General features: G+C 37.9%; 2 protein-coding genes across 2 annotated transcripts; both read left to right on the top strand.

Annotated features, from left to right (window-relative positions):
• Positions 1 to 9,493: 9,493 nt before the first annotated feature.
• LOC149539750 (uncharacterized) lies at positions 9,494 to 22,011 on the top strand. The gene is made up of 4 exons (XM_089800954.1): positions 9,494 to 9,610; positions 14,157 to 14,389; positions 14,553 to 14,849; positions 21,695 to 22,011. Exons 2-4 carry the CDS (start codon positions 14,365 to 14,367, stop codon positions 21,721 to 21,723), a joined length of 351 nt encoding a protein of 116 aa, XP_089657080.1. The 5' UTR covers positions 9,494 to 9,610; positions 14,157 to 14,364; the 3' UTR covers positions 21,724 to 22,011.
• LOC149539751 (uncharacterized) lies at positions 9,539 to 10,714 on the top strand. The gene has a single exon (XM_089800953.1). It carries the CDS (start codon positions 9,539 to 9,541, stop codon positions 10,622 to 10,624), a length of 1,086 nt encoding a protein of 361 aa, XP_089657079.1. The 3' UTR covers positions 10,625 to 10,714.
• Positions 22,012 to 22,410: the final 399 nt, after the last annotated feature.

Raw genomic sequence — 22,410 nt, 5'->3', positions numbered from 1 at the left:
GATCCTGTTAGTGTGCAACAATCCTGATATGGTGCAATGTTAGTATTATCTATCAACCAAAAAAATCTACGAACCGTAGACTCACCTTCCTTACCTGGACCCATTGTAGCGTTACACCACTGGACGATGGATTTTGCATCTGTCAATATTGCTCCATCTTTGTACTTTAGTTCTTCACGAGCTAAGGCTCTTTTGATGCATGCACCTGCACCATCGTGCTCTCCCTTTCCATGACCAGCCTCTGTGAAATTCCACATGTATTGAATTCTACACAACTTGTGCATCCTACTCAACCAATAGAACATCCGTGCATTCTTGAATTGAGATGCACAATTGTCTGACCAAATAATGTGCTGACGATATGTGATGCCCCTATTAGCCAAATCTCCATAAAATAGTTGAAAACAACCATGTACGAACTCCGTAGAATTTGATCGATCATCGCTGATGTAAAAATGGTACTCCCTCAAAATCTTCCTGTCATCCTCTGTACTTGTAGGTGAATGCATGAATGTTATGTGAACAAATATGAAAACCTGTTGAGAAGTAGAATACTTTGCTTGCACCTCATTTTGTGGTTGTAGTGTGTAGTTCTCTGCGAAATCTACAACCGAAACAATGGTATCCAGTGGAAACGTATCCTTGCACAACTTGAATTGCAAATCCAGCCATCAAGCTCTATGAGTATGCCTTACATACTCGTAAATAATATTTTCATGAAAAATCTTCATGAACTCATACACTGGAATCTTTTCAATGACTAAATCACATCTTTTACCATGTTTCCCATCTTTTAGAGCATATGTCACTGTCTTAAATTTTTCGTAATCTACTATTTCATTTCCAATTGCATGTGTACTATCCATATGTTGACAAGTTGATAAAAGTTGCAAAGAACCACAAAATAAACACGTACCATCCAAGCATGATGTCTTGTAAAATTGTTGGCCGTCCCTTATTTCACATAAAACGTTGGATATGAATTCCCTTGAAGATCTTGGTGGCTCATTTATGTCACAATCCTACAAAACAAACTAAGAATGCAAAATTACACATATATGCCTACAAACATCAAAATGGTTAGAAAATTCAATATGTATCCTACAACAACAAGTTGTGCGTGTGTGATTTATCTTCACATAAAAAGGTTTACCCATCTCAAAAAATCTTTAACTTATTCGAATTTGAGGATACATACCAATAAATTTTGCAAAAAATTGTGTCTGAGTTGTGTCCAAAAAATGTTTCGCATGTGGCTCGCGATTTTGGCTACCAATCCTCCTTCTTACAACATCTCTTTGATTAGGGGAAACACGTGTGTTATTTTTTCAAAAATCTTCAATCAATGATTTCAAGGCTTCACTAATTTCTTTATCCTTTCGTGGTAGTCTACCGCTAAATGTCCATAACTCATTTTTTGTTGGATCTTCCAATCTCTCATGCCTTAGCATGGCTCTACTTAGAGTACCTCTACCAATTTTTAATGTTTTGCTTGTCTTTCTCATGAGTCGAGCTTTCTTCATTTGGCTACTTACTATTATCGATGTAAGTACTCGTCTTGCGATATTAATATCTTTGGTACGTGATTTAGAACCCACTTTGTCATAAGCATTCATTAGATTCTTTACAATGTTTTTTTCATTTGAATCGTCCATCGTTCTTAGCCCAAGAATCTTCATGATAGGCCTAAATTTTAAATTCCTCATCATTTCAACAAATAATTGGCATTGACCTGTAATATTTAATTCATCAAAAAATAATCTCTACATACGATTAACTTTTCTTTGACAAGTACGCTTGCTAATCTTGTCAGACATTGATTTCAAAATGTTACTATCAATATCAATCAAATATTTTGGTATTCTAAAACGAATTCTAGAAGGTGTTACAATCTCTTCAATTCTCTCAACATTTTGAACATCAACATAAGGTTGAGTGTATTGCGTACCTTGAATCGAAGATGATGTGCCTTGGCAATAAGATGCAAAAGATGGAATATCACCTACTTGATGTGTTGATGTTGTGCCTTCAACATGACATGATGGAGTGTGTATATTGTCGGATCTACAAATCGGTGTCTCTTCAACATGAGAGGACGATATGACTTCAACATTGGAAGATGGTGTAGCGGACGATATGACTCCAACATTAGAAGATGGCGTAGCTTCACAATTCAATTGTCTTCTTGAGTGTAACAGTCTCATTCGTTCTCTTTGTCTTTCCAATTCTTCCTCTTTGTTTCTTGGTACCGGTGGTTCTTGATCCTCTTCGAAAGTCAATTCTTCATTATTGCTTTGCAATTTTCTTTGCTCACGTAGTAATTTTATTTTATCTCTTTTAATTGCCAAATCTCTCTCCCTATCTTCATTTGTTTAATTTTTTGGTTTCTTCCTTAGCATGATGATGATTTTTACATGTCAAATTATTCAAACATTTGAATTACTTAAAATGTGTAGATTACAAATTATTCAAATACATATAAAAATTATAATTATTTGAATGAATACACAATATATATATAAAATGACTTGTCAAATTTCTAACCATTTCGAAATAACATTTCTTTGAAACATACAAATTTCAATGAATTCACTATATATTAAACAACATGTCAAATTATAATCAAATTTGTATCTATATATCAACAAACAATATTTAAAATAGATTGCACTAACCTTTTCTATACAAGGAATATTCAAAAAGTCTTCAAATCGTGTATCCAATGATTGAATTTGGTGTTTGGTAGCTTCCAAAAGTGTTTGCCACCTTGAAATAGTGTTTGTTAGCTTGAAATAGTGTTTGCCACCTTGAAAGAGTGTTTGCTGTGTTGAAACTCGTGATTTCTGTCGGGATAACAGAGTGCAGAACAGAACAAAAGCAAAGAGTGAATGAAATGGGCCCCAAAGTTGCTTTTTGACCATTTTTAGGTGATTTCACATAGTGCGTACGCGCTATAGCGCGTATGCACTATGTGAGAACACATCACTCTCCACCCTCCCTACTCTCTCTCTCTCCCCCTACTCTCTCTCTCTCTTCTTACTCTCTCTCCCCTCTCCCATCCCCTACACTCTCTCTCTCTCTCTCTCACCTCTCCCATCCTTTACTCTCTCTCTCTCTCCCTCTCCCACCGCCTACTCTCTCTATCTCTCTCACCCTCTCTCCTCTCCCATCCCGTACTCTTTAGATCTCTCACACACACTCCCATCCTCCCTCTCCCACTTCTTACTCTCTCTCTCTCTCTCTCCCCCATCTCCCTACTCTCTCTCACACTCTCACATTTTCTACTCTCTCTCTCCCATCCCCTAAACTCTCTCTTTTACAGATACACACTCCCATCCCCCTCTCTCTCTCCTCTCCCATCCCCTACTCTCTACTCTCCCTCTCCCATCCCCTACTCTCTCTCACACACTCTCTCCCATCCCCTACTCTCTCTCTCTCTCTCTCTCTCTCTCTCTCTCTCCCATCCCATTCTCTCTCTACCACCTCCTACTCTCTCTCACACTCTCTCCCATCCCCTACTCTCTCTTACACACACTCCCATCCGCCTCTCTCTCCCATCCGCTACTCTCTCTCTCTTGGGCTGCTCTCTCTCTCTCTCTCTCCCCTCTCCCACCACCTACTATCTCTCTCTCTCTCTCCCTCTCTACTCTCTCTCTCCCATCCCCTACTCTTACTCTCTCTCTCTCTCTCTCTCTCTCTCTCTCTCTCTCCAATCCCCAACTCTCTCTCACACTCTCTCCCATCCCCAACTCTCTCTCACACTCTCTCTTATCCTTTCACTCTGTCTCTCTCATCTCGTACTCTCTCTCTCTCTCTGCCACCTCCTACTCTCTCTCACACTCTTTTCCATCCTTTCACTCTGTCTCTCCCATCTCGTACTCTCTCTTTGCCACCCCCTACTCTCTCTCACACTCTCACACTCTCTCCCATCCCCTACTCTCTCTCTTTCATAGACACACACACACACAAACACTCCCATCCCCCCTCTCTCTTCTCTCCCATCCCCTACTCTCTAGATTTGTCACATGCACTCCTATCCCCCTCTCTCTATCTCCCTCTCCCTACTCTCTCACACTCTCTCCCATCCCGTACTCTCTCTCTCACACTCTCTCCCATCCCCTACTCTCACTCTCTCTCTCCCCCCCATCCCATTCTCTCTCTCTGTCACCTCCTACTCTCTCTCACACTCTCTCCCATCCCCTACTCTCTCTTACACACACTCCCATCCGCCCCTCTCTCCCATCCGCTACTCTCTCTCTCTCTCTTGGGCTACTCTCTCTCTCCCCTCTCCCATCCCCTAAACTCTCTCTTTTGCAGATACACACTCCCATCTCCCTCTCTCTCCCCCCTCTCCCATCCCTTACTCTCTAGATCGCTCACACGCACTCTCATCCCTCTCTCTCCTCCTCTCCCACTCCCTCTCCCACCACCTACTATCTCTCTCTCTTTCAAGTTCTCTCTCTCCCTCTCTACTCTCTCTCTCTCTCCCATCCCCTACTCTTACTCTCTCTCTCTCTCTCTCCAATCCCCAACTCTCTCTCACACTCTCTCCCATCCCCTACTCTCTCTAACACTCTCTCTCATCCTTTCACTCTGTCTCTCTCATCTCTTACTCTCTCTCTCTCTCTGCCACCTCCTACTCTCTCTCACACTCTTTCCCATCCTTTCACTCTGTCTCTCCCATCTTGTACTCTCTCTTTGCCACCCCCTACTCTCTCTCACACTCTCACACTCTCTCCTATCCCCTACTCTCTCTCTTTCACAGACACACACACACACACACACTCACACTCCCATCCCCCCTCTCTCTTCTCTCCCATCCCCTACTCTCTAGATTTGTCACGCGCACTCCCATCCCTCTCTCTCCTCCTCTCCCACTCCCTCTCCCAAGTCACCTACTATCTCTCTCTCTCTCAAGTTCTCTCTCTCCCTCTCTACTCTCTCTCTCCCATCCCCTACTCTTACTCTCTCTCTCTCCCATTCCCAACTCTCTCTCACACTCTCTCCCATCCCCTACTCTCTCTCACACTCTCTCCCATCCTTTCACTCTATCTTTCCCATCCTTTCACTCTGTCTCTCCCATCTCGTACTCTCTCTTTTCCACCCCTTACTCTCTCTCACACTCTCACACTCTCTCCCATCCCCTACTCTCTCTCTTTCACAGACACACACACTCTTATCCCCCCACTCTCTTCTCTCCCATCCCCTACTCTCTACATCTGTCACGCACACTCCCATCCCCCCTATCTCTCTCCCTCTCCCTCTCCTACTGCCTACTAGATCTCTCTCTCTCAAGTTCTCTCTCTCCCTCTCTACCCTCTCTCTCTCTCTCCCATCCCATCCCTTACTCTCACTCTCTCTCTCTCTCCCATCCCCTACTCTCTCTCACACTCCCATCCCCTAATCTCACTCTCTCTCTCCCATCCCGTACGAGCTCTCTCTGCCACCACCTACTCTCTCTCACACTCTCACACTCTCTCCCATCCCCTACTCTGTCTCTCTTACACACATTCTCATTCCCCCCCTCTCTCTCTCTCTCCCTCTCCCACTCACTCTCCCACTGCCTACTTTCTCTCCCCCATCCCCTACTCTCTCTCTCCCCTCTCCCATCCCCTACTCTCTCTCTTTCATAGACACACACTCCCATCCCCCCCTCTCTCTCTCCTCTCCCATCCCCTACTCTCTAGATTTGTCACACACACTCCCATCCCCCCTCTCTCTCCCTCTCCCACTCCCTCTTGCACCACCTACTATCTCTCTCTCTCTCTCAAGTACTCTCTTTCCCTCTTTACTTTCTCTCTCCCATCCCCTACTCTCACTCTCTCTTCCATCCCCTACTCTCTCTCACACTCTCTCCCATCCCCTACTCTCTCTCTCTCTCTCTCTCTCTCTCTCACACACACACACACACACACCCCCATCTTGTACAAGCTCTCTCTACCACCCCCTACTCTCTCTCAAAATCTCACACTCTCTCCCATCCCTTACTCTATCTCTCTTATACACATTCCCATTCCCCCCCTCTCTCTCTCTCACACTCCCTCTCCCATTGCCTACTCTCTCCCATCCCCAACTCTATCTCTCTTACACACTTCCATTCCCCCCCTCTCTCTCTCCCTCCCACTCCCTCTCCCATCGCCTACTATCTCTCCCTCTCTCCCTCTCTCTCCCATCCCCTACTCTCACTCTCTCTCTTTGCCACCCCTACTCTCTCTCACACTCTCTCCCATCCCCTACTTTCTCTCTTACACACACTTCCATCCCCCCTCTCTCTCCCTCTCCCACTCCCTCTGCCATTGCCTAATCTCTTTCTCTTCCATCCACCCTCTCTCTCCCTCTCCCACTCCCTCTGCCATTTCCTACTCTCTTTCTATCCCATCCCCTACTCTCTCTATCTCTCTCTCCCCTCTCTCATTCCCTACTCTCTCTCTTTCACACACACCCATCCCCCCTCTCTGCTCTCCCATCCTCTACTTTTTCTCTCACTCGCTCTCCCTCTCCCACTGCCTACTCTCACTCTCTCTCACTCTCTCTCTCTCTCTCTCTCTGCTACCCCCTACCCTCTCTCACATTTTCACACTCTCTCTCTTTCTCTCTTACACACATTTCCATCCCCCCTCTCTCTCTCCCTCTCCCACTCCCTCTGCCATCGCCTACTCTCTCTTCCATCCCCTACTCTCTCTCAAGCTACTCTATCTTCCCCCTCTCCCATTCCCTACTCTCTCTCTTTCACACACATGCACTCCCATCCTCCTCTCTCTCGCTCTTCCTCTCCCACTCCGTCTCCCACCACCTACTCTCTCTCTCCCCCATCCCCTACTCTCAATCTCTCTCTCCCAACTTGTACTCTCTCTCACACTTCCTCTCTCTCCCATCCCCTACTTTCAATCTCTCTCCCCCATCCCGTACTCTCTCTTTTCCACCTCTACTCTCTCTCTCTCACACTTCCTCTCTCTTGCATCTTATACTCTCTTTGCCACCCCTACTCCTCTCACATTTCCTCTATCTCCCATCCTATACTCTCTCTGCCACCCCTACTCTTTCTCACTTCCTCTCTCCCCTCTCCCATCCCCTACTTTCTCTCTATCTCTCTCACACATACAAATAGCCATTCCCTCGCTCCACCCCCCCTAGCTCTCTCTTGGTTTTGGTTTGCAATTTAGGTCTCAATAGTGCGTGCGCACTACCTCGAATTCAATAGTGTTTTAATAGCTCATGCGCGCTATAGGGCGCACGCGCTATTCAAAGCTTTGCATTAAAACCAAGCCTAAGGCTTGGTTTTTCCTTGGAGATCCAACCCAAAGGTTTGGAGTTTATAAACAGGTCTGAGACGTGTTTTCCAGCAAACATACAAAAAATGATTGATTGTTCTTGTGTGCTCCCCTTCAAGATTCCTCGTAGTTGGGTATCGATAAGATCGAGTTACATAACATTATAGGTCTCTGTGTTAGCTATCTAACCATATAATTTATTTTTAATTTGAACTATTTTAAATCTTTCATCTATAATTTCTTTTGAATGTATGTTCATTTTTTTGTCAAAAACCACCATGTACTAATTGGGCTGTAGATTTTAGCTCATTCATCGAATTTTGTAACAACTTAGTTTTTTAGAAACTAGACTCCATTCTACACACTTTGAAAAAAAGAAGTTTTGATTTTAGATTAGTTTTCAATCATTTCTAGGGGGAGCACACAGATATTTCACGTTTTTGGGATGGGTTTAGTTAAAAAATTCATTAAAAAAAAATACACATTATAAAATTACCCAAAAAATCTGGGATAAACTACATAGTGTTAGGTAACTTTTGACTAGAGTGATTAAAGAATTTCAAAAAAAAAGTTAAAATTTTAGGGGGGCCACACTTTGTACTATGTTATGTTTTTTTGGAATAAACAGTACCACTTTCTGTGGCCCCCTTTTTTGAGGACCTAAAACTAAACCATTTTGAAAAAAAATTAGTAGTTTAGAAACTAGATTCAAAGGACTACGACTTTTGTTTTTGTCATATCTTAAAATTTTGAGCGTAACTATCTTCAAATTCTTGTTGAAGTCTAGAATTTGTTGATTTCAGGAAAAAGGTGTCCACTTATACCCCCATTTTGGCACCACAACTTTGTGCACTTACCCATATATTCTACCATCAATGACAAGGGCATTTCTGTAACACTTAAAGTTGGAATATTCTGATCAATTTATGACGATGAATAAAACTCGCGTGTTTTCCCTTAATATGTGCAAATAATGAATGGTACTTCCAACAATTCGTTTGAATTTTCCACTAAAAGCAACTTATAAATTGAGGGTTTCTCTCTTCAGTAGTTTTGACTTTTTACAACTTATTTTGAAAGAAATTTAATATGGGTGCCTTTATATATTAGGGAGGTCATACACTATCAGACCTTCACATAAACGCTAGCATTCTGATCAATGTTTTAAAATGCTTTTAATGGTGCAACTTTCAGTTCCACAAGATTTTAGAGGGCTTGTAAACATAAAGTCAATGTAGGGATGCACCACAAGTCACAGTGTGTCGTGCTTCAAATGTCACGTTTATTTGTTGGTATGAACACTAGTAAACAAATATGAAGAGGATTTACAAATGCGAAATTTTTCAAATGTCATGGCTTTGGAATTGAGAAGGAAAATGCATCCATTTGGGCTTATATTACTAGACAATGTCTGTAGTCCCAAGTAATTTGGAAAGGGCACCATCAGTCGTGAATATGAGGATTGTCCATGACAACAAATTTGTTTGAACAGAAGAACAAATGTGACTCTCAAACCTCATGAAATAAATCCTAAAACTAGATGTCATAGAGAAAACATGACATCAATATGTCCTAGATATAGGAATCATACCATGTACAAGAAATCGATAACTACCAAATGCCATTTAAAAAAAATGAACGAAATGCAATTTACATTTCTCTGTGGCTGGGAGTGAAAGGTCTTGTTTCTAGAATCGTAGTTGTTGTTGGAAATAACTCCAAATACCTAGTCAGAAAGGAATGTAAATACCTCTGATTTGCGTAATAATAAATTTTTTGCTTCATCTATCTAACATAATAAATGACCTTGGCCTATAGTCTCTGGAAGCGTCTACACAACCATTTCGAAGATCTCTGACATCGTTGGCTGTCACAGCCAATACAAGGTAATCTGCTTGAAATTTTTGTACCATTTTTCAGCAATTAAAAATAAAATTTACCCTGGCAAAAATCATTTGGACCAATAGAAAATTAGAATTTAAATCAAATAAAAGACTTTAAATATTACATATTTAAACTTTAGATTAAGACAACCTGTCTAATTATTTAGAGTAATTATGTACCACTACATAAAACATTAAAACCAAACCCTGCCTTATGCAATGCAGGGACTAATAATAATTTCGGTGAAAATTTATAAAATCTGTTGCCACATCTAAGACTATCAGCTAATCTATAGGCTTGCCCAACATTATAATTGCTGTTTAATATTCTCTCTATAGAATAATTCATACGCGTGCTACGACTGCAAACCTAGCTTTTCTTGAATGGATTGCTTATTTCGCTGTTGTTCGGTCTATGACACTAGGGCTTCTCTGTTTACTCGGCATATATCACTGGTACCTCATATTCCTCCCATTTCTCTGCATTCAATCGCTCTGACAACGCGTGATTTTCTTTTTGCCTTTGTTAGAAATCCACCAACAGTCCTCATCTCGTCAAAATTTTCATGGCGTATATCATGTGAAGCCATTTCCACAAATAAGTCACATTTAAACCCACAAATACAAGAAAAGAGACAGCGCCGCCATAATGCCATGAAACACTTCTTGCTCAAGGAATGCTGTTTTTCTTCCTCTGAAATCACATTACTGATGAGGAAAGACCCGAGCCTTTTCAGAAGAAAATCCACAGAAAGAGCCCTTCAGGTACTTCAGATGCTCAGAGATTGTGGATTCAATATAAACCAGATAAAAAGAGCCATTCTCAGAAACCCACCTCTTCTTTCTTGTTCGGTTGATGATTTTTTGAAGCCTAAAATTGAATACTTGAAAACATTAGGGATAGCTGAAGAAGATTTGAACGATCTCATCTCTCGCAATCCCAGAATTCTTAATGTCAGATCGGATGAAACTCTTGATCGGAGAATCTTATACCTGCTCAAGCTTTTTGGGTCAAAGGATAACCTATTTGAGGCTCTTAGGAAGGCACCTGGGATTGCGTCCTGTGATGTTGACCTAGTGAATACTAAATTGAAGATTTTGGAAAACGCGGGCCTTCTAGAGCATGAGATCAAAGAAATTCTTGAAAAGAATCCTCAATTCATTTGTTTCTCTGTAGGTAAGATAGAGAAGAACATGAAGTTCTTGACATGTACTATAGGATTAAAACCAACTGCTGTGGTTAAATACCCCGTACTATTAAACTATAGTGTAGATAAAAGGATAAGGCCACGGTATAAGGTGTTTCAGTATCTAAAATTGCATGCCCCCCAAGACCTTACCACCAGTCTTTTTACAACTCTGACAATAAGTGAGGTGGATTTCACTGAAAGGTTTTTATCCGAGAGTCCTGGGGTCAAAATGTTATATGATAAATACAAGGGGAAGACGGTGGATGTTGAAATACCTTAACTTTTACCAGCTCACCAAATTTAACTTGGAATTGAACGGTCATTTGTAATGTATCAGGTAGCGTTATTAAGGTACGTTTTATTGATCTTACCGAGTTATTTGCTTATATTCACTAAAACTACACTTTCCTGCAATCCATTTTTTCCATTTAATTGTGAAGAATTTTTATTGTTCTACCGTGAATTCAAACAGGACACTTATGTATGGTCAGCTAAATTAATTAAGTTGTACTATAAACAATTCTTTACATTTAGTGTAGAGGCCACGGAATGTTCTTCAAAGATTTACCGAGTTCAGGCATGAATTGGTTGTTTTATTGGTAATCAACTCAACTACATTATATAGATTTCAGCATCTCCGACTCATGCCTATTTTTGAAGTTTCTTTTGGCAAAGCTGTCACAAAATGGGGATTTATTCTTCTAAATTTCTCATGAATCAAACCTCATCCAATCGCATATTTGAGATTTGAAGTTTAGTAGATGATGTCACGTACTAACGTCCTCGCCAATTCAAGTTGGCCTCTTAAGTTAATTTGATGTTTTTCCTATGTTCAGAATGCAATCATCAATATTGATATATAAAATGAGCATTTACTTAAAAATACAATACTCAAATTGGATATGATATTGTATAATTACTTTGTAATTGTTTATTTGTACAAATAAACTGTATTGTATTGTGGTATTTTTGTCAAGGGAAAAAGCAATATGATTTGTAAATGAAAACAGCTTAGTGGTATTGATTATAAATTTATAATTCTTCAATCAGAAGAGGGTTTTGAATCCCTATGAATCTCTATTAATCATGATGTTCATCACACTAACATATTATACGTTGGTGTACAGAACGGATCTTTCATTTGCAGATATATAATTATACTTGTGGTATATTAACAAAATGGAATAATATCTGGTTTGTAGATAGGGTAGTTTACATGCAGTAAACAGTTTTCGATATTTTGCTTGCTTTATGAGCAACTGCAAGCATACTTTTCAGATCTAATCTCTCTGTTGCAGTCACTATTCTTCGTAATTGAAGTTTATTTTTCCAGTTTATAAGAAGAAGAAGGAATAATTAGATCTTGAAATTCAAATGAGATACATATAATTGAGGTGGGTTTCATTAGATCATCTCTTTCTTCCAAGGGATTCGATCTGAGTAGACATCTTATTGAGACTAGTTAGTAGAAGCTCACTTCGGAAGGAAGCAACCTGCCATGTACATCTCGAGAAGTTGAGGCTTTGAGCCCAACATTCAACAAATTGATTCCCCCAACCAAACCATAAAATCTTGGAGATCCTTAGATGATTAAGACCTCTTTTATAGAACAGCTTTCCATCTAAAATAGAGATCTACTATGTTTCCAGGTATGCTCATAATTCGTCCTGCACACATATCAGGTGCATCTGAGTATGGGCTAGCCCATGGGCGTGCCTGGGTGTGCACAAGGGTGAGCCTTCAGGTAACCAAAGGTGCTCAGCGCTAAAAGGTAAGAAACCAAAAAGACATTTTCTAAATTTCTTTCCATCCTAAAGTCCCATAGCACTGCCGAAAGCATCATTTGACTCAATGCAGAGGTCATTTTATTCTCTTGACTCTCTCTTTTCTCATTTTGACATGTTGAGTGCAGCGGCATATGACATGATATTGAAGTTCTAAGCTATCAATTGACATTCTTGGTACTTCATCTTTATGAGCATCACCTAGATCTAATGAGTGCTAAGTGTTCTAGTTATTTTCATGAGAAATGGATATGTGTAAATCACTACTCATGAAACATGGGTCAATGAGTTTGACTCAAAGACTACACAGTCAAATCCTAATAGCAATATCATAAGTATCATAGTGTCAAATATATTTAATTTTACAATTCTGTATATTGCTTTAAATTTTTAATAGACATAAAATCATTGTCAAAGAAAAATATTTGCCATACTGATGTACCCATACCCTCTACTTGTACCCATACTTGTACCAGACCAATACTTGAGACGTATAACAGAGATGTTGGTTTTCTCTAAGAGTCTGCTTGGTCAAAGATTAGGAGAGGTAACTTAAAACCTCTTGAACAGATTCACCTTTCTAAACAAGAGACTATAGTAGCAGTGGCACCAAAAGGAGGTGCAACAATTTTGATGGGTATAAAAGCAATATTAGAAATTTACAGTAGTACATATTTGATTAAAAATTCTTTATCAGTAGAAGGAATAATTTGTAAGAAATTCAATCTTGTTTGCAATTCAATCTAGTACATATTTGATTAAAAATTTGTTATCAGTAGAAGGAATAATTTGTTTGCAATTCAATCCACAGTTTCCTACATATTGGAACACAACATTGTTGGACTCATACTGAAAAGTTGTGCATGGTCTTATATCAAAGGTATATATGATAGAAGCTAGTTTTTGTTAAGGAATGAAAAGAGGAGTAAAAATTATATGGGTAAAGTGGATGAGTTCCTGGTGCATCGATATATGATTGTCAGCACAGACAAAGAAAACTAATAAATGTGTCATTAAAGAATAGTTTTTTGTTGGGGAAGGCCTTCATTAATCTATTATATATATCTTCAACAATAATATTGGCTCTTTAAAACTCATTTCTATCAACAAGGATGCATTTCACATCCTTAATGTCTTCTCAGAATGGTATTAATGACTGTACCTATAATGATTATATTCATTTTATTAGAATCTGTAGAGTTAAATGTATAATTGAAGCCTAGCGCAACAATTCTTGTAGGAGAAACTAAGGAGCAGGCTATGTTTATATTATACTAAATAGTAAATATCAAAGAACATACCTAATTCAATGGATCAGATAAGATTTTCCCGCACATGTCAGGCTTGACTGCTCATATGCAGAGGTTTCATGAAGGAATTATTGTTATATTATTGTTAATTATCAACCTTTGGCTGTACATCGAATGCATGAATTTTAAGGCCTATATGTTGGTGTGTGCCTGGATCCTAGAAGCTAAGAATGCATTCCAAGTTATTTTGGCCATGGTATCTCTTAAAATTCATCTTTTCGATGGAATACACTCATTGTTGGATCAAGTCCTCTTTGGGTGCTATTTGTGCTTCGTACAGGGATTTTAAAGTTGATTTGGGATCTATAAAAGCAATGACGGGCACAAGCCTATCTGAAGCCTGTTCTCTTTTATTCTCACATAATTTGAATGACTTAATGTATCAGAACTTAAGTGTGTATTTGGTCTAATTGTTTTACCTTCTTGAGTTTTTTAGTTCTCTTTTCTGCCATGATGAAGCATAGGTGAATGTTTTATAAATGTGATTCAAAACCCATCTTTTTATCGCATTTCCAAGTATAATTTTTTTGTCTTCTGGAAAGATAACGATGTCTGCAAATTCAGCATTACTAGTAGAGAAATATTGTCCCTTGGAAGATCTCCATAAGATTTGGTCTTATCCAACCTCTTTTTCATTCCAGATGTAAAACTATATCAGCCATTTTCATCACGCATTAACATACTTCTACTTTGCCTTGGTATGAAAAATCTTTAGCAGGCTGCACTCTCTAATGTGGCTGAGCTACAGTCGCCGAACCATAATGTTTAGGAGAGGATACCGGTGGGGCAATATTGTGCCAGTCTCATATTTTCAGCACCAATCTTTTCTCTTATCTGGCTCTGATACCAAGTGACAGAGCAGATTGAATCCAGAACAGAACAGTGGACCAAGTAAAGGCTTTTGGTACACGAGCAACTAAGCTTTTATGGTTATAGTGAACATCCAATTCAGTAAGTTTTTCCTTGCCTTTGTTTCATTTTGTGCCTCGTGTTTTGTCTTCTTGTGTTTCTGGTCCTCTCTTTTTTGTGGCTTTGTCCCATTTTTCATTCATCTCGTGCCAGAGTTTGGTTCTTCAAGCCCTAGTTACATTTAAAGCAATTAAGTTTTAAATAGGTGATATTAAAAGCAGCGCTGCTGCTAAAGGGCATATATCTCTGGGAGAGAATGTTTCTGACATTGTACAAGAGGCAACCTCAATTCTGACGAAAGGCAAGAAGGAACTTAAACCAACTTTCAAGGCTGTTTTGGCACGTGATTCTACCCTCGTCTGTCTAGTTTCTGCTACCTCCGATGGGTGTCTCAGACCCACTAGAGTGGAAGATGGAGGACTTTTGGAATCCGACACCTATGGAGTGGGCAATGGTGGGGGAGACCTCGTTTGTTCTGCAGAAGGCGGAGGCAGAGGAAACGGTAAGACACTTTCCCTTTATCCCAACCACCGAATGATTCAAGCCATTACAAATGAACAAGGGAGATTGTAGAAAGTGGCTATTTTCTTTATTTGTGTGAGTAAAGATTCTTTGCTGTGAAGGAAGGTTTCTTTTGATGATTGGATTGCTAATGTCGGGTAAAAAGATGGCAATTTACATGAACTTTTGCAGAATGATTAATAAAGTGTTATTTGTTGCTTTTCTGAGGAACCAGAATATGCCACAGAGAGTTTTAAGGAAACCTTACTGGAATGTGGGTAAATCTTTGTTCGAGGCTTTCCCGTGGTCTCCAAAAGGAAACCTTGAAGAGGTAATTGTCCGATCGGCTCCTAACTGGGTAGAGATTAAAAACCTTTAACCTGAATTCTGGCCCTTCATTGCTCAAATTTTAAAGCCTTTAGGCTTAGTTCTTCAAGTAGAAGAATCTAAAGTAACTTTGCCTCAGCTTAATGCTAGAGGATTAGGCCAAGAAATCAAAATTTGCGAGAGTATTTCTATAAATATCGAAGAGGATTTTTATTCACGGGATTTATCCTTACTGGGCAATTTCAATGGAGAGGATTTTTATTCATGGTATTTAGCCTTACTGAACAATTTCAGTGCTTCTTTCAATGCAAATTAAATAGACGTACCTGCAAGGATTGTCCTGACCTAAAATAGATGCAAAAAGGTGTATTTCAAGTTAATAATGAGGGTTTCTCTATCTCTAAAAAATGACTTTGCCAGGACCACAGATCGTGTTAATATCCTTGGGCTGAATGAACCCCTTGATGGTTAGGGTTTAAAGAAATTCATTTCCCTCTTTAATCCATTATTTGAAGATGAATACGAGGTTATTCCTAATCATGAAGGTGGTATGTAGAACCCCACCTTGGTTCCTCCAAGCCATTGCCAACCTAACAAGGCTAATACTAACAAGGACACTTGTGCTAGATTGAATGTTTAACAGCTTGCTTTGGCCACCATTAATGAGATAGCAGAAAAGGCTAAGGTCTCCACCAAAACACCTATAGAACAAGTCAATCCCCAATCCAAACATATGGACTCCTTGGAGGAAATGTTAATTGACCCTCAAGAAGGAATATTGTCACAAAATCACATTATCACCGAGGAGGGAGCTACTAAGTTTATGAAAGTTGTCAGCAAGAATAAAAAAGAAAGAAAAGGAAGACCTCTTGAAAGGGCTTCCCTATCTATAACCAACCCCATAAAATTAAACATTATGAAATTCTTGATTGCTTTAATGGGCTTTATAGAAATAAAAAATCTTCCTCCAATTAATATGATGATGAATATATATCTAGTTGGAATATTTGAGGCCTGGAAATGCTTATAGAAAGTATGTAGTTAGAAGTTAGGGTAACAAATTGTTTAATAAAGACTTGATCTTTTTGCAAAAAGTTAAAGTCACCATGCATTCACTTTGTTGAAATTCAATATCAAAGCCACCCATTTTGTATCTACCCATTTTGTATCCAAACATGAAAAAGGGAGAGGAGGTGTAACCATTCTTGTTGGTTTGGAGTGGAATGATAAGTTTTTGCAACATTTCATCTCTCCCTGCAGTGGAGGTATTTGAATTACATTTAAATGGAAGGAGGAGACTTTTGGAGTTTGTAACATCTATGCCTCTAATGACTACTATGATAAAGCCTCTCTTCAGAATTGTTTGGATTCTTTACTCTGAGAAGCTCATTGGATCCTAGCAAGAGATAACATGATTGAACATGGTGAGAACAAATGCAGGAGACCAAAATTTGATTGGAAAGCTAATGAACACTATTTTTGGCAAGGATGAAGAGGAGATTTTTTTGTGAGATCCTATTGAGCTCAAAAAAATGTCTTTTTTTTTTTCCTAAAAATATCTGAGACATCTGGTGTACTAATCAATTTGGAAGGCAAAGGGTATACTACAAATTGGATAGAGTTTTTGTTGATTCTTCTTTCTTTTCCTTTAGTTCTTTTGGTTGTGTATCCCCTATTGTGGTAGCCCCTGCCTCTATCTCTGATCATTCCCTAATTAGTGTTTTGATTGTTTGTGATGGAAGCCATTAGAAAAGCTTGAGGACTCCTTGAAATCCTCCTTCAAACTTAATGTCTCCCTTCTTCATGACCATGATGCCTTAGATGCTATCATAATATCTACTTGTCTTTCAAAGTTCCGCAACAATGGATTGAGCATTAGAGAGCAATGAAATACCTTGATTGTTGTTTGGAAGAAGATGTTCCAAATTGTGGCTCCAATAAGGCTAAAGATATTAAAAAAAATATGCTAGAATTTTGCCTTACAATCCAAACTTCATGAGATTGAATGGAGGTCACAAGTAGTGGGTCATGATGAGATTTTGGAGAAGGAAACTAATATCACTATTTTTTATCTAAGAAGGATACAAAATTTCATATTGTAGGGGCAAAATTCTGAGTCAAGATGAATTGGCTTTTCAATCTTATAAAAGCTAAGAAAAAAGGGAACTTTGTTGATGTAATTAAATATTAGTAATTACACTTCACTTAAGTTTACTTAGCATAATGCATTTTGATATTAGTTGTCATGTATGCACATAGGAGTTTGCACTTTATTTGAGCACATGTTATCTCACACCTCTCTTTGTGTGATACACCTTTGTATTCTTATCCTCTCTTTTTTGCACATACTTTCATGCACAATGGAGGATAATCCACCTTTGATGGACATGTGCTTAGTTGTTGTACTTATCATTTGCATCACTCCTAATTATCTTGCATTCCTTATATATTCATGCAGATCTACATGTATTGTATCCAATTTGGGCATCGCTTATCCACTACTATTTTGATAATCAATGAATCAAGTCATTTGAGGATCATATCATTTTATCTCTCTTGTGCTATCTATTAAGCTTCTAGATCTTGGCATTTTCATGCTTTGTCTTAGGGAAATTCTTACATGGTATGGTTTTGAGCTTCATCTAAGTCCACGTTGTGCATAGGCATTTGATTTTACATCTTTACCGAGCTTGGACTCAAGCGACATTATTGGTCACATTTTCCTTGATCATGACCCTTTGTCGATTGAGCGAGATACATTGACATTGTAATCCAACCCACACATCAAATCAACCATTCATTTAGGCCAATGTGGGCGTTTTTCTATTTTGCTTTGACGAGACGCAACCCGTCAATTTTGAGCTCCTACTTGCATCAACATTTTTGTGGACTACTTTTGGATGACCTAATCGTCATCACCAGGCAAGTTTCCTTTGATGTGATTGTTGTTAGAATGTCAAATTTGTGATATTATTTTTGTTGACGTTAGCAAGGGCTTTGTTCGAGCTCATATAGACACATTTTTCAGGTGCAATTTTTTTTGGGAACTGTGTGATTTTTTGTCTACTTTGCGAGTTTGGTATCACGTTGAAGAAATTGTAAGTGAACATAGTACTTTCAACATTTGGTAAATTTTGGCCCATTTTGACACTTGTAATTGATTAGATCCTTGAGTGATTTGGTGTCTTATATTTTTGAGTCAACTATAGCTTCTGTGGTAACCATCAAAATTAGAGGTCCACTTTGGTGCATTTTCACAAGTGGCAATTGTACATGCACTAAGTATAAAGTGATAAAGTCATCTATTTCTACAATTCTTTGATTTCTTGTATTTTGGGGGATGCAACATGTTTTGTTGATCTCAATTTGCTTTAGGCGAGAAGTACATCATGGGTAAAATCAATGAATGTACCACTCATCTTGCAATTATATTCAAGTTATCGCGCATAATTATGCATCATGGACAAAGGGCATCATCACATATTGTAGATGGCTAAACATATTGTCTAATCTTTATGGACTTATTCCTATTAGCCAAAGACCAAGAATAAAAAGTTTCTTGGAAGAAAAGGAATTTGGATACCATGGTGTTCATGTAATTAAATATTACTACTTACACTTTACTCAAATTTACTTAGGATAACACATTTTCATATTAGCTATCATGTAGACACATAGGAGTTTGAACTTTATTTGAGCACATGTTGTCTCACATCTCTTTTTGTGTGATACACCTTTGTATTCTTATCCTCTCATTGTTGCACATACTTTCATGCACAATGGGGGATAATCCACCTTTGGTGGACATGTGCTTAGTTGATATGCTTATCACTTGCATCACTCCTAGTTATCTTGCATTGCCTATATATACTTGCACATATACATGTATTGTATTTGATTTGGGCATCAATTACCCATTATTATTTTTATCATCAATGAATCAAGTCATTTGAGGATCATATCATTTTGTCTCTCTTGTTCTATCTGTTGAGCTTCTACATCTTGGTATTTTCATTTTTTTACCTTAGGAAACTTTTTACAATCTTATTGGATAATATCATTGTGAAGAGACAATTATCACTAGTGTTGATGATATTATGGAGACATTCTTCAAATTCTTTAAGAACTCAAATTCTTTGAGAATGAATGAAAAAATCATGAGGCACTGAGTAAGTGCTTGAAACTAATCCCTAGGAAGATTCTTGGGGAGGATACAAAGGCTCTTAAAAATCAAATTACATTGGAGGGAATTGAAGGCACTATTAAGGAATTACCAAATGACAAATTTCTAAGCATTGATGGCCTTACGTATTGAAATTCACAAACATAATAGTGAGTGGATTTTAACCAAATTGCCATATCTTTAAACAAAAGCTTTTGAAGTAGGCACTCAAGGGAGGGGAGGTCATCAACAAATGTGTGATTAAACTTATTCCCAAGATTGAAGATAAAACCCAAACTAAGACTTGGAGACCCTTTACCCTTCTTAATTTGTCATATAAAATTCTTGGTAGAAGAATTGTTAGTCTATTCAATAAAGTGGCATATGTAACTAAAACTAGTTTCATTAAGGGCAAATATATATTAGAAAATCTAATTACTAGTTGGGAAGATCTCAACTGGGCTAAGGATGATGGACAAATGGCCAGTATGGTAATTTTGGACTTTGACAATGCTTATGATATAGTTGAGTGGTCGTTCTGGGAATGCTTAAGGGTTTTGGTTTCCCTCCCTCATTTCTTTTTAAAGGTTCTAACATAGTTATTGAAGTCAATGGTGATATTTCAGGACCCATATCTCTTCAAAGATTTATAAGGGTTGGGTTACCCCATTGCTCCTGCCCTCTTTGTCATTTTTGTTGATGTCTTGTTTTGCATTCTTATGTCTGAAGCCCTTTATCCACCAATAATAGGTATTTGTCTACCTAACAAGGGCATGCTGACTAATACTTAATTTGCAAATGATACAACACTTTATGGAATTGGAAGAACAAAATTTTGATAATGTCATTATGAAATTGAATTTCTTCTATCTAGCTTTAGGGGCTAAAGTGGCTCCCATAAATTTACGATACTCCGATGGAATAATTTTTCTCCTCAATGGATTGTGCACAACAAATGGTTAAAGGTTGTCACCTCTTCTACTGTAAGATTTCTTGGAATATGCTTTGTTGTCTCCCCTTCCACTAAAGACAGGTGAGCTTGGGTATATGCCAAGATAGAAAAGAAACTCTTGAAATAGAAAACTAATATGCTTTCCTTGGAAGAATTCAAGTGATTCTAAAAGTTTTAACTACTCATTCTATTTACTTCTTTGTTATTTGGTTATTTTCTAACTGCCAGATTGATAAGCTAGACATAATACTTAAGGATTTCTCGTGGTATGATGGTAGAGGATCAAATAAAAGGCTTGTTGTTAAATGGGAATGGTGCATTATGCCAAGAAGACTTTGTGGACTTGGTTTGAAAGATCTAAAATCTCATGGAATTGCTCTAGCATCCAAATGGATAGTCAAGGCCATGCAAGGGGAAGAACCTTGGAAAGTCCTAATTAGAAACAATATATGTACATCTTGATTTAAAAAGGTAAATACTACAAAAACTTATCTCTCTGTGATATTGTCATGGGTGACTTTAGTATCTAAGTGTCCGGATCCAAAGTGTTTTGTTCCCTATGGAGAGCATGGGCTTGGGTTAGGAATCTTATATGCTTTAGAGGTATTGTGGGTGGCTCCCCTTGTATATGAGTCCTCAACTAACCTATATGGTGGGGAATCAATCTCAACCAAAAACTGCTAGCTTTGACATAGAGATGCTTCGCTAAACTGTGGAATGAAAAGGTACCTCTTGCATATTTAAGGACTTGTCAATTGGCAATAGGTTGGGAAATTGGGAAGAACTACAATCTATGTATAATATTCTAACTTCTCATAAGAAGACTTATACCTTGATTTTTAATGCAATGTGAATCTACTTCTCAGGCAAAATTGTTGATTCTTTTTAGTTTCTCGAGTTTGAAATGGAAAGATGGATCAAACTTTTTTGAGTGTTTTCATTAAATTGATTTTTAGCATGCTTAAAGATGCCTCTTTGATTCTTGATAAATTAAATGTTAACTAGTGCTTGAATTGGTCGGATTCTAAATGACACTTTATCCTTGATTTCCTTTGGCATCAACCCACTGAACCTAACAAATCTTGCTTTAGATGGCTTGTGTTACATCCCAAATTTTGACCTAATTTAAATTTATTTATAGCCATTGAATTGAATGGATTTTCTTTCATAATCATGTGAAAAGGGTAGTTAAATATATCTGTTGTATTCATTAATTTGTTTAATTGTTTAATGATGATGGTCGTTATCCATTGTTTGTCATATGATGATGATAGAAGTTAGCAGTTGCTTGGTTTTGAAATTATGGTTAATAATTAAATTCCTTGCTAATATCTATATTAAATGTTATTATGGATTTGTCATGGAACTTGTTATTATTGTGAAAAATGTTGCATGGTGATTGCAGGAGAAGATGAAGGGGATAAGCATTGCTAAACGAGATCAACTAAATGGGATACTATATTAGTCCACTTATCTAGTCGACAAATATGACCTCTAACTATCTTGGTAAGGACCCAATGACTTGTATAACATGGTACAATCATTTGGACACGCATGAGCTATTAGATAAACATTTAAAATATTAATAATTTCAACTTAATTAAAGTACATGCCTTTATTGGCTTATGGTTGACATTTCCATCATTTCATTGTAATACATATTTATATATGTGCACATAAGTATAGAAATAAAGGTGACACCATAATATAGTTTTTATACAAGATTCTATTTAATGCATACATTTAAATACATGTACAAGAAGATAAAATAATCTTTCAAATAAAACATATATTTAGATATACATAATAATATATACGACCTTGGATAAAATAAATAATATGATGTCATCTCATAAATACATATACATGCAAGTAGATAAATATATTGTAAATTATCCTTGATTTATAACCTTCAAATCTTTTTCTATATTTATTCAATTTCTTGCTTGAAACTAAAATACACATTTGGCATATTATATTGGCGTTCAAGAAGCCAAGTCTTTTCTTTATGAGTTATAGCTTCTTGGAAGCCATGAAGTTTATCGAATACCTCTTTAAATTATGGAAGTCATGAGAGACCAAGGGGACATAAAAGACCATTGAGTCTCATTCCTCATGATA

The sequence above is a fragment of the Cupressus sempervirens genome, chromosome 9, assembly GCF_028749045.1.
Source record: "Cupressus sempervirens isolate cs-2001-9-10 chromosome 9, ASM2874904v1, whole genome shotgun sequence".
Classification (NCBI taxonomy): domain Eukaryota; kingdom Viridiplantae; phylum Streptophyta; class Pinopsida; order Cupressales; family Cupressaceae; genus Cupressus; species Cupressus sempervirens.
Note: the sequence above shows the minus strand (reverse complement) of the source record. Positions and strands in the feature narration are given on the sequence as shown.

Bases quoted from the DNA above. Each gene is read 5' to 3' on its own strand.
- LOC149539751 (XM_089800953.1), top strand. From the start codon at position 9,539: ATGGATTGCTTATTTCGCTGTTGTTCGGTCTATGACACTAGGGCTTCT.
- LOC149539750 (XM_089800954.1), top strand. From the start codon at position 14,365: ATGGTTATAGTGAACATCCAATTCA. The intron at 14,390-14,552 runs GTAAGTTTTTCC...AGTTTTAAATAG, and splicing joins TATAGTGAACATCCAATTCA to GTGATATTAAAAGCAGCGCT. The intron at 14,850-21,694 runs GTAAGACACTTT...TGGTGATTGCAG, and splicing joins AGGCGGAGGCAGAGGAAACG to GAGAAGATGAAGGGGATAAG.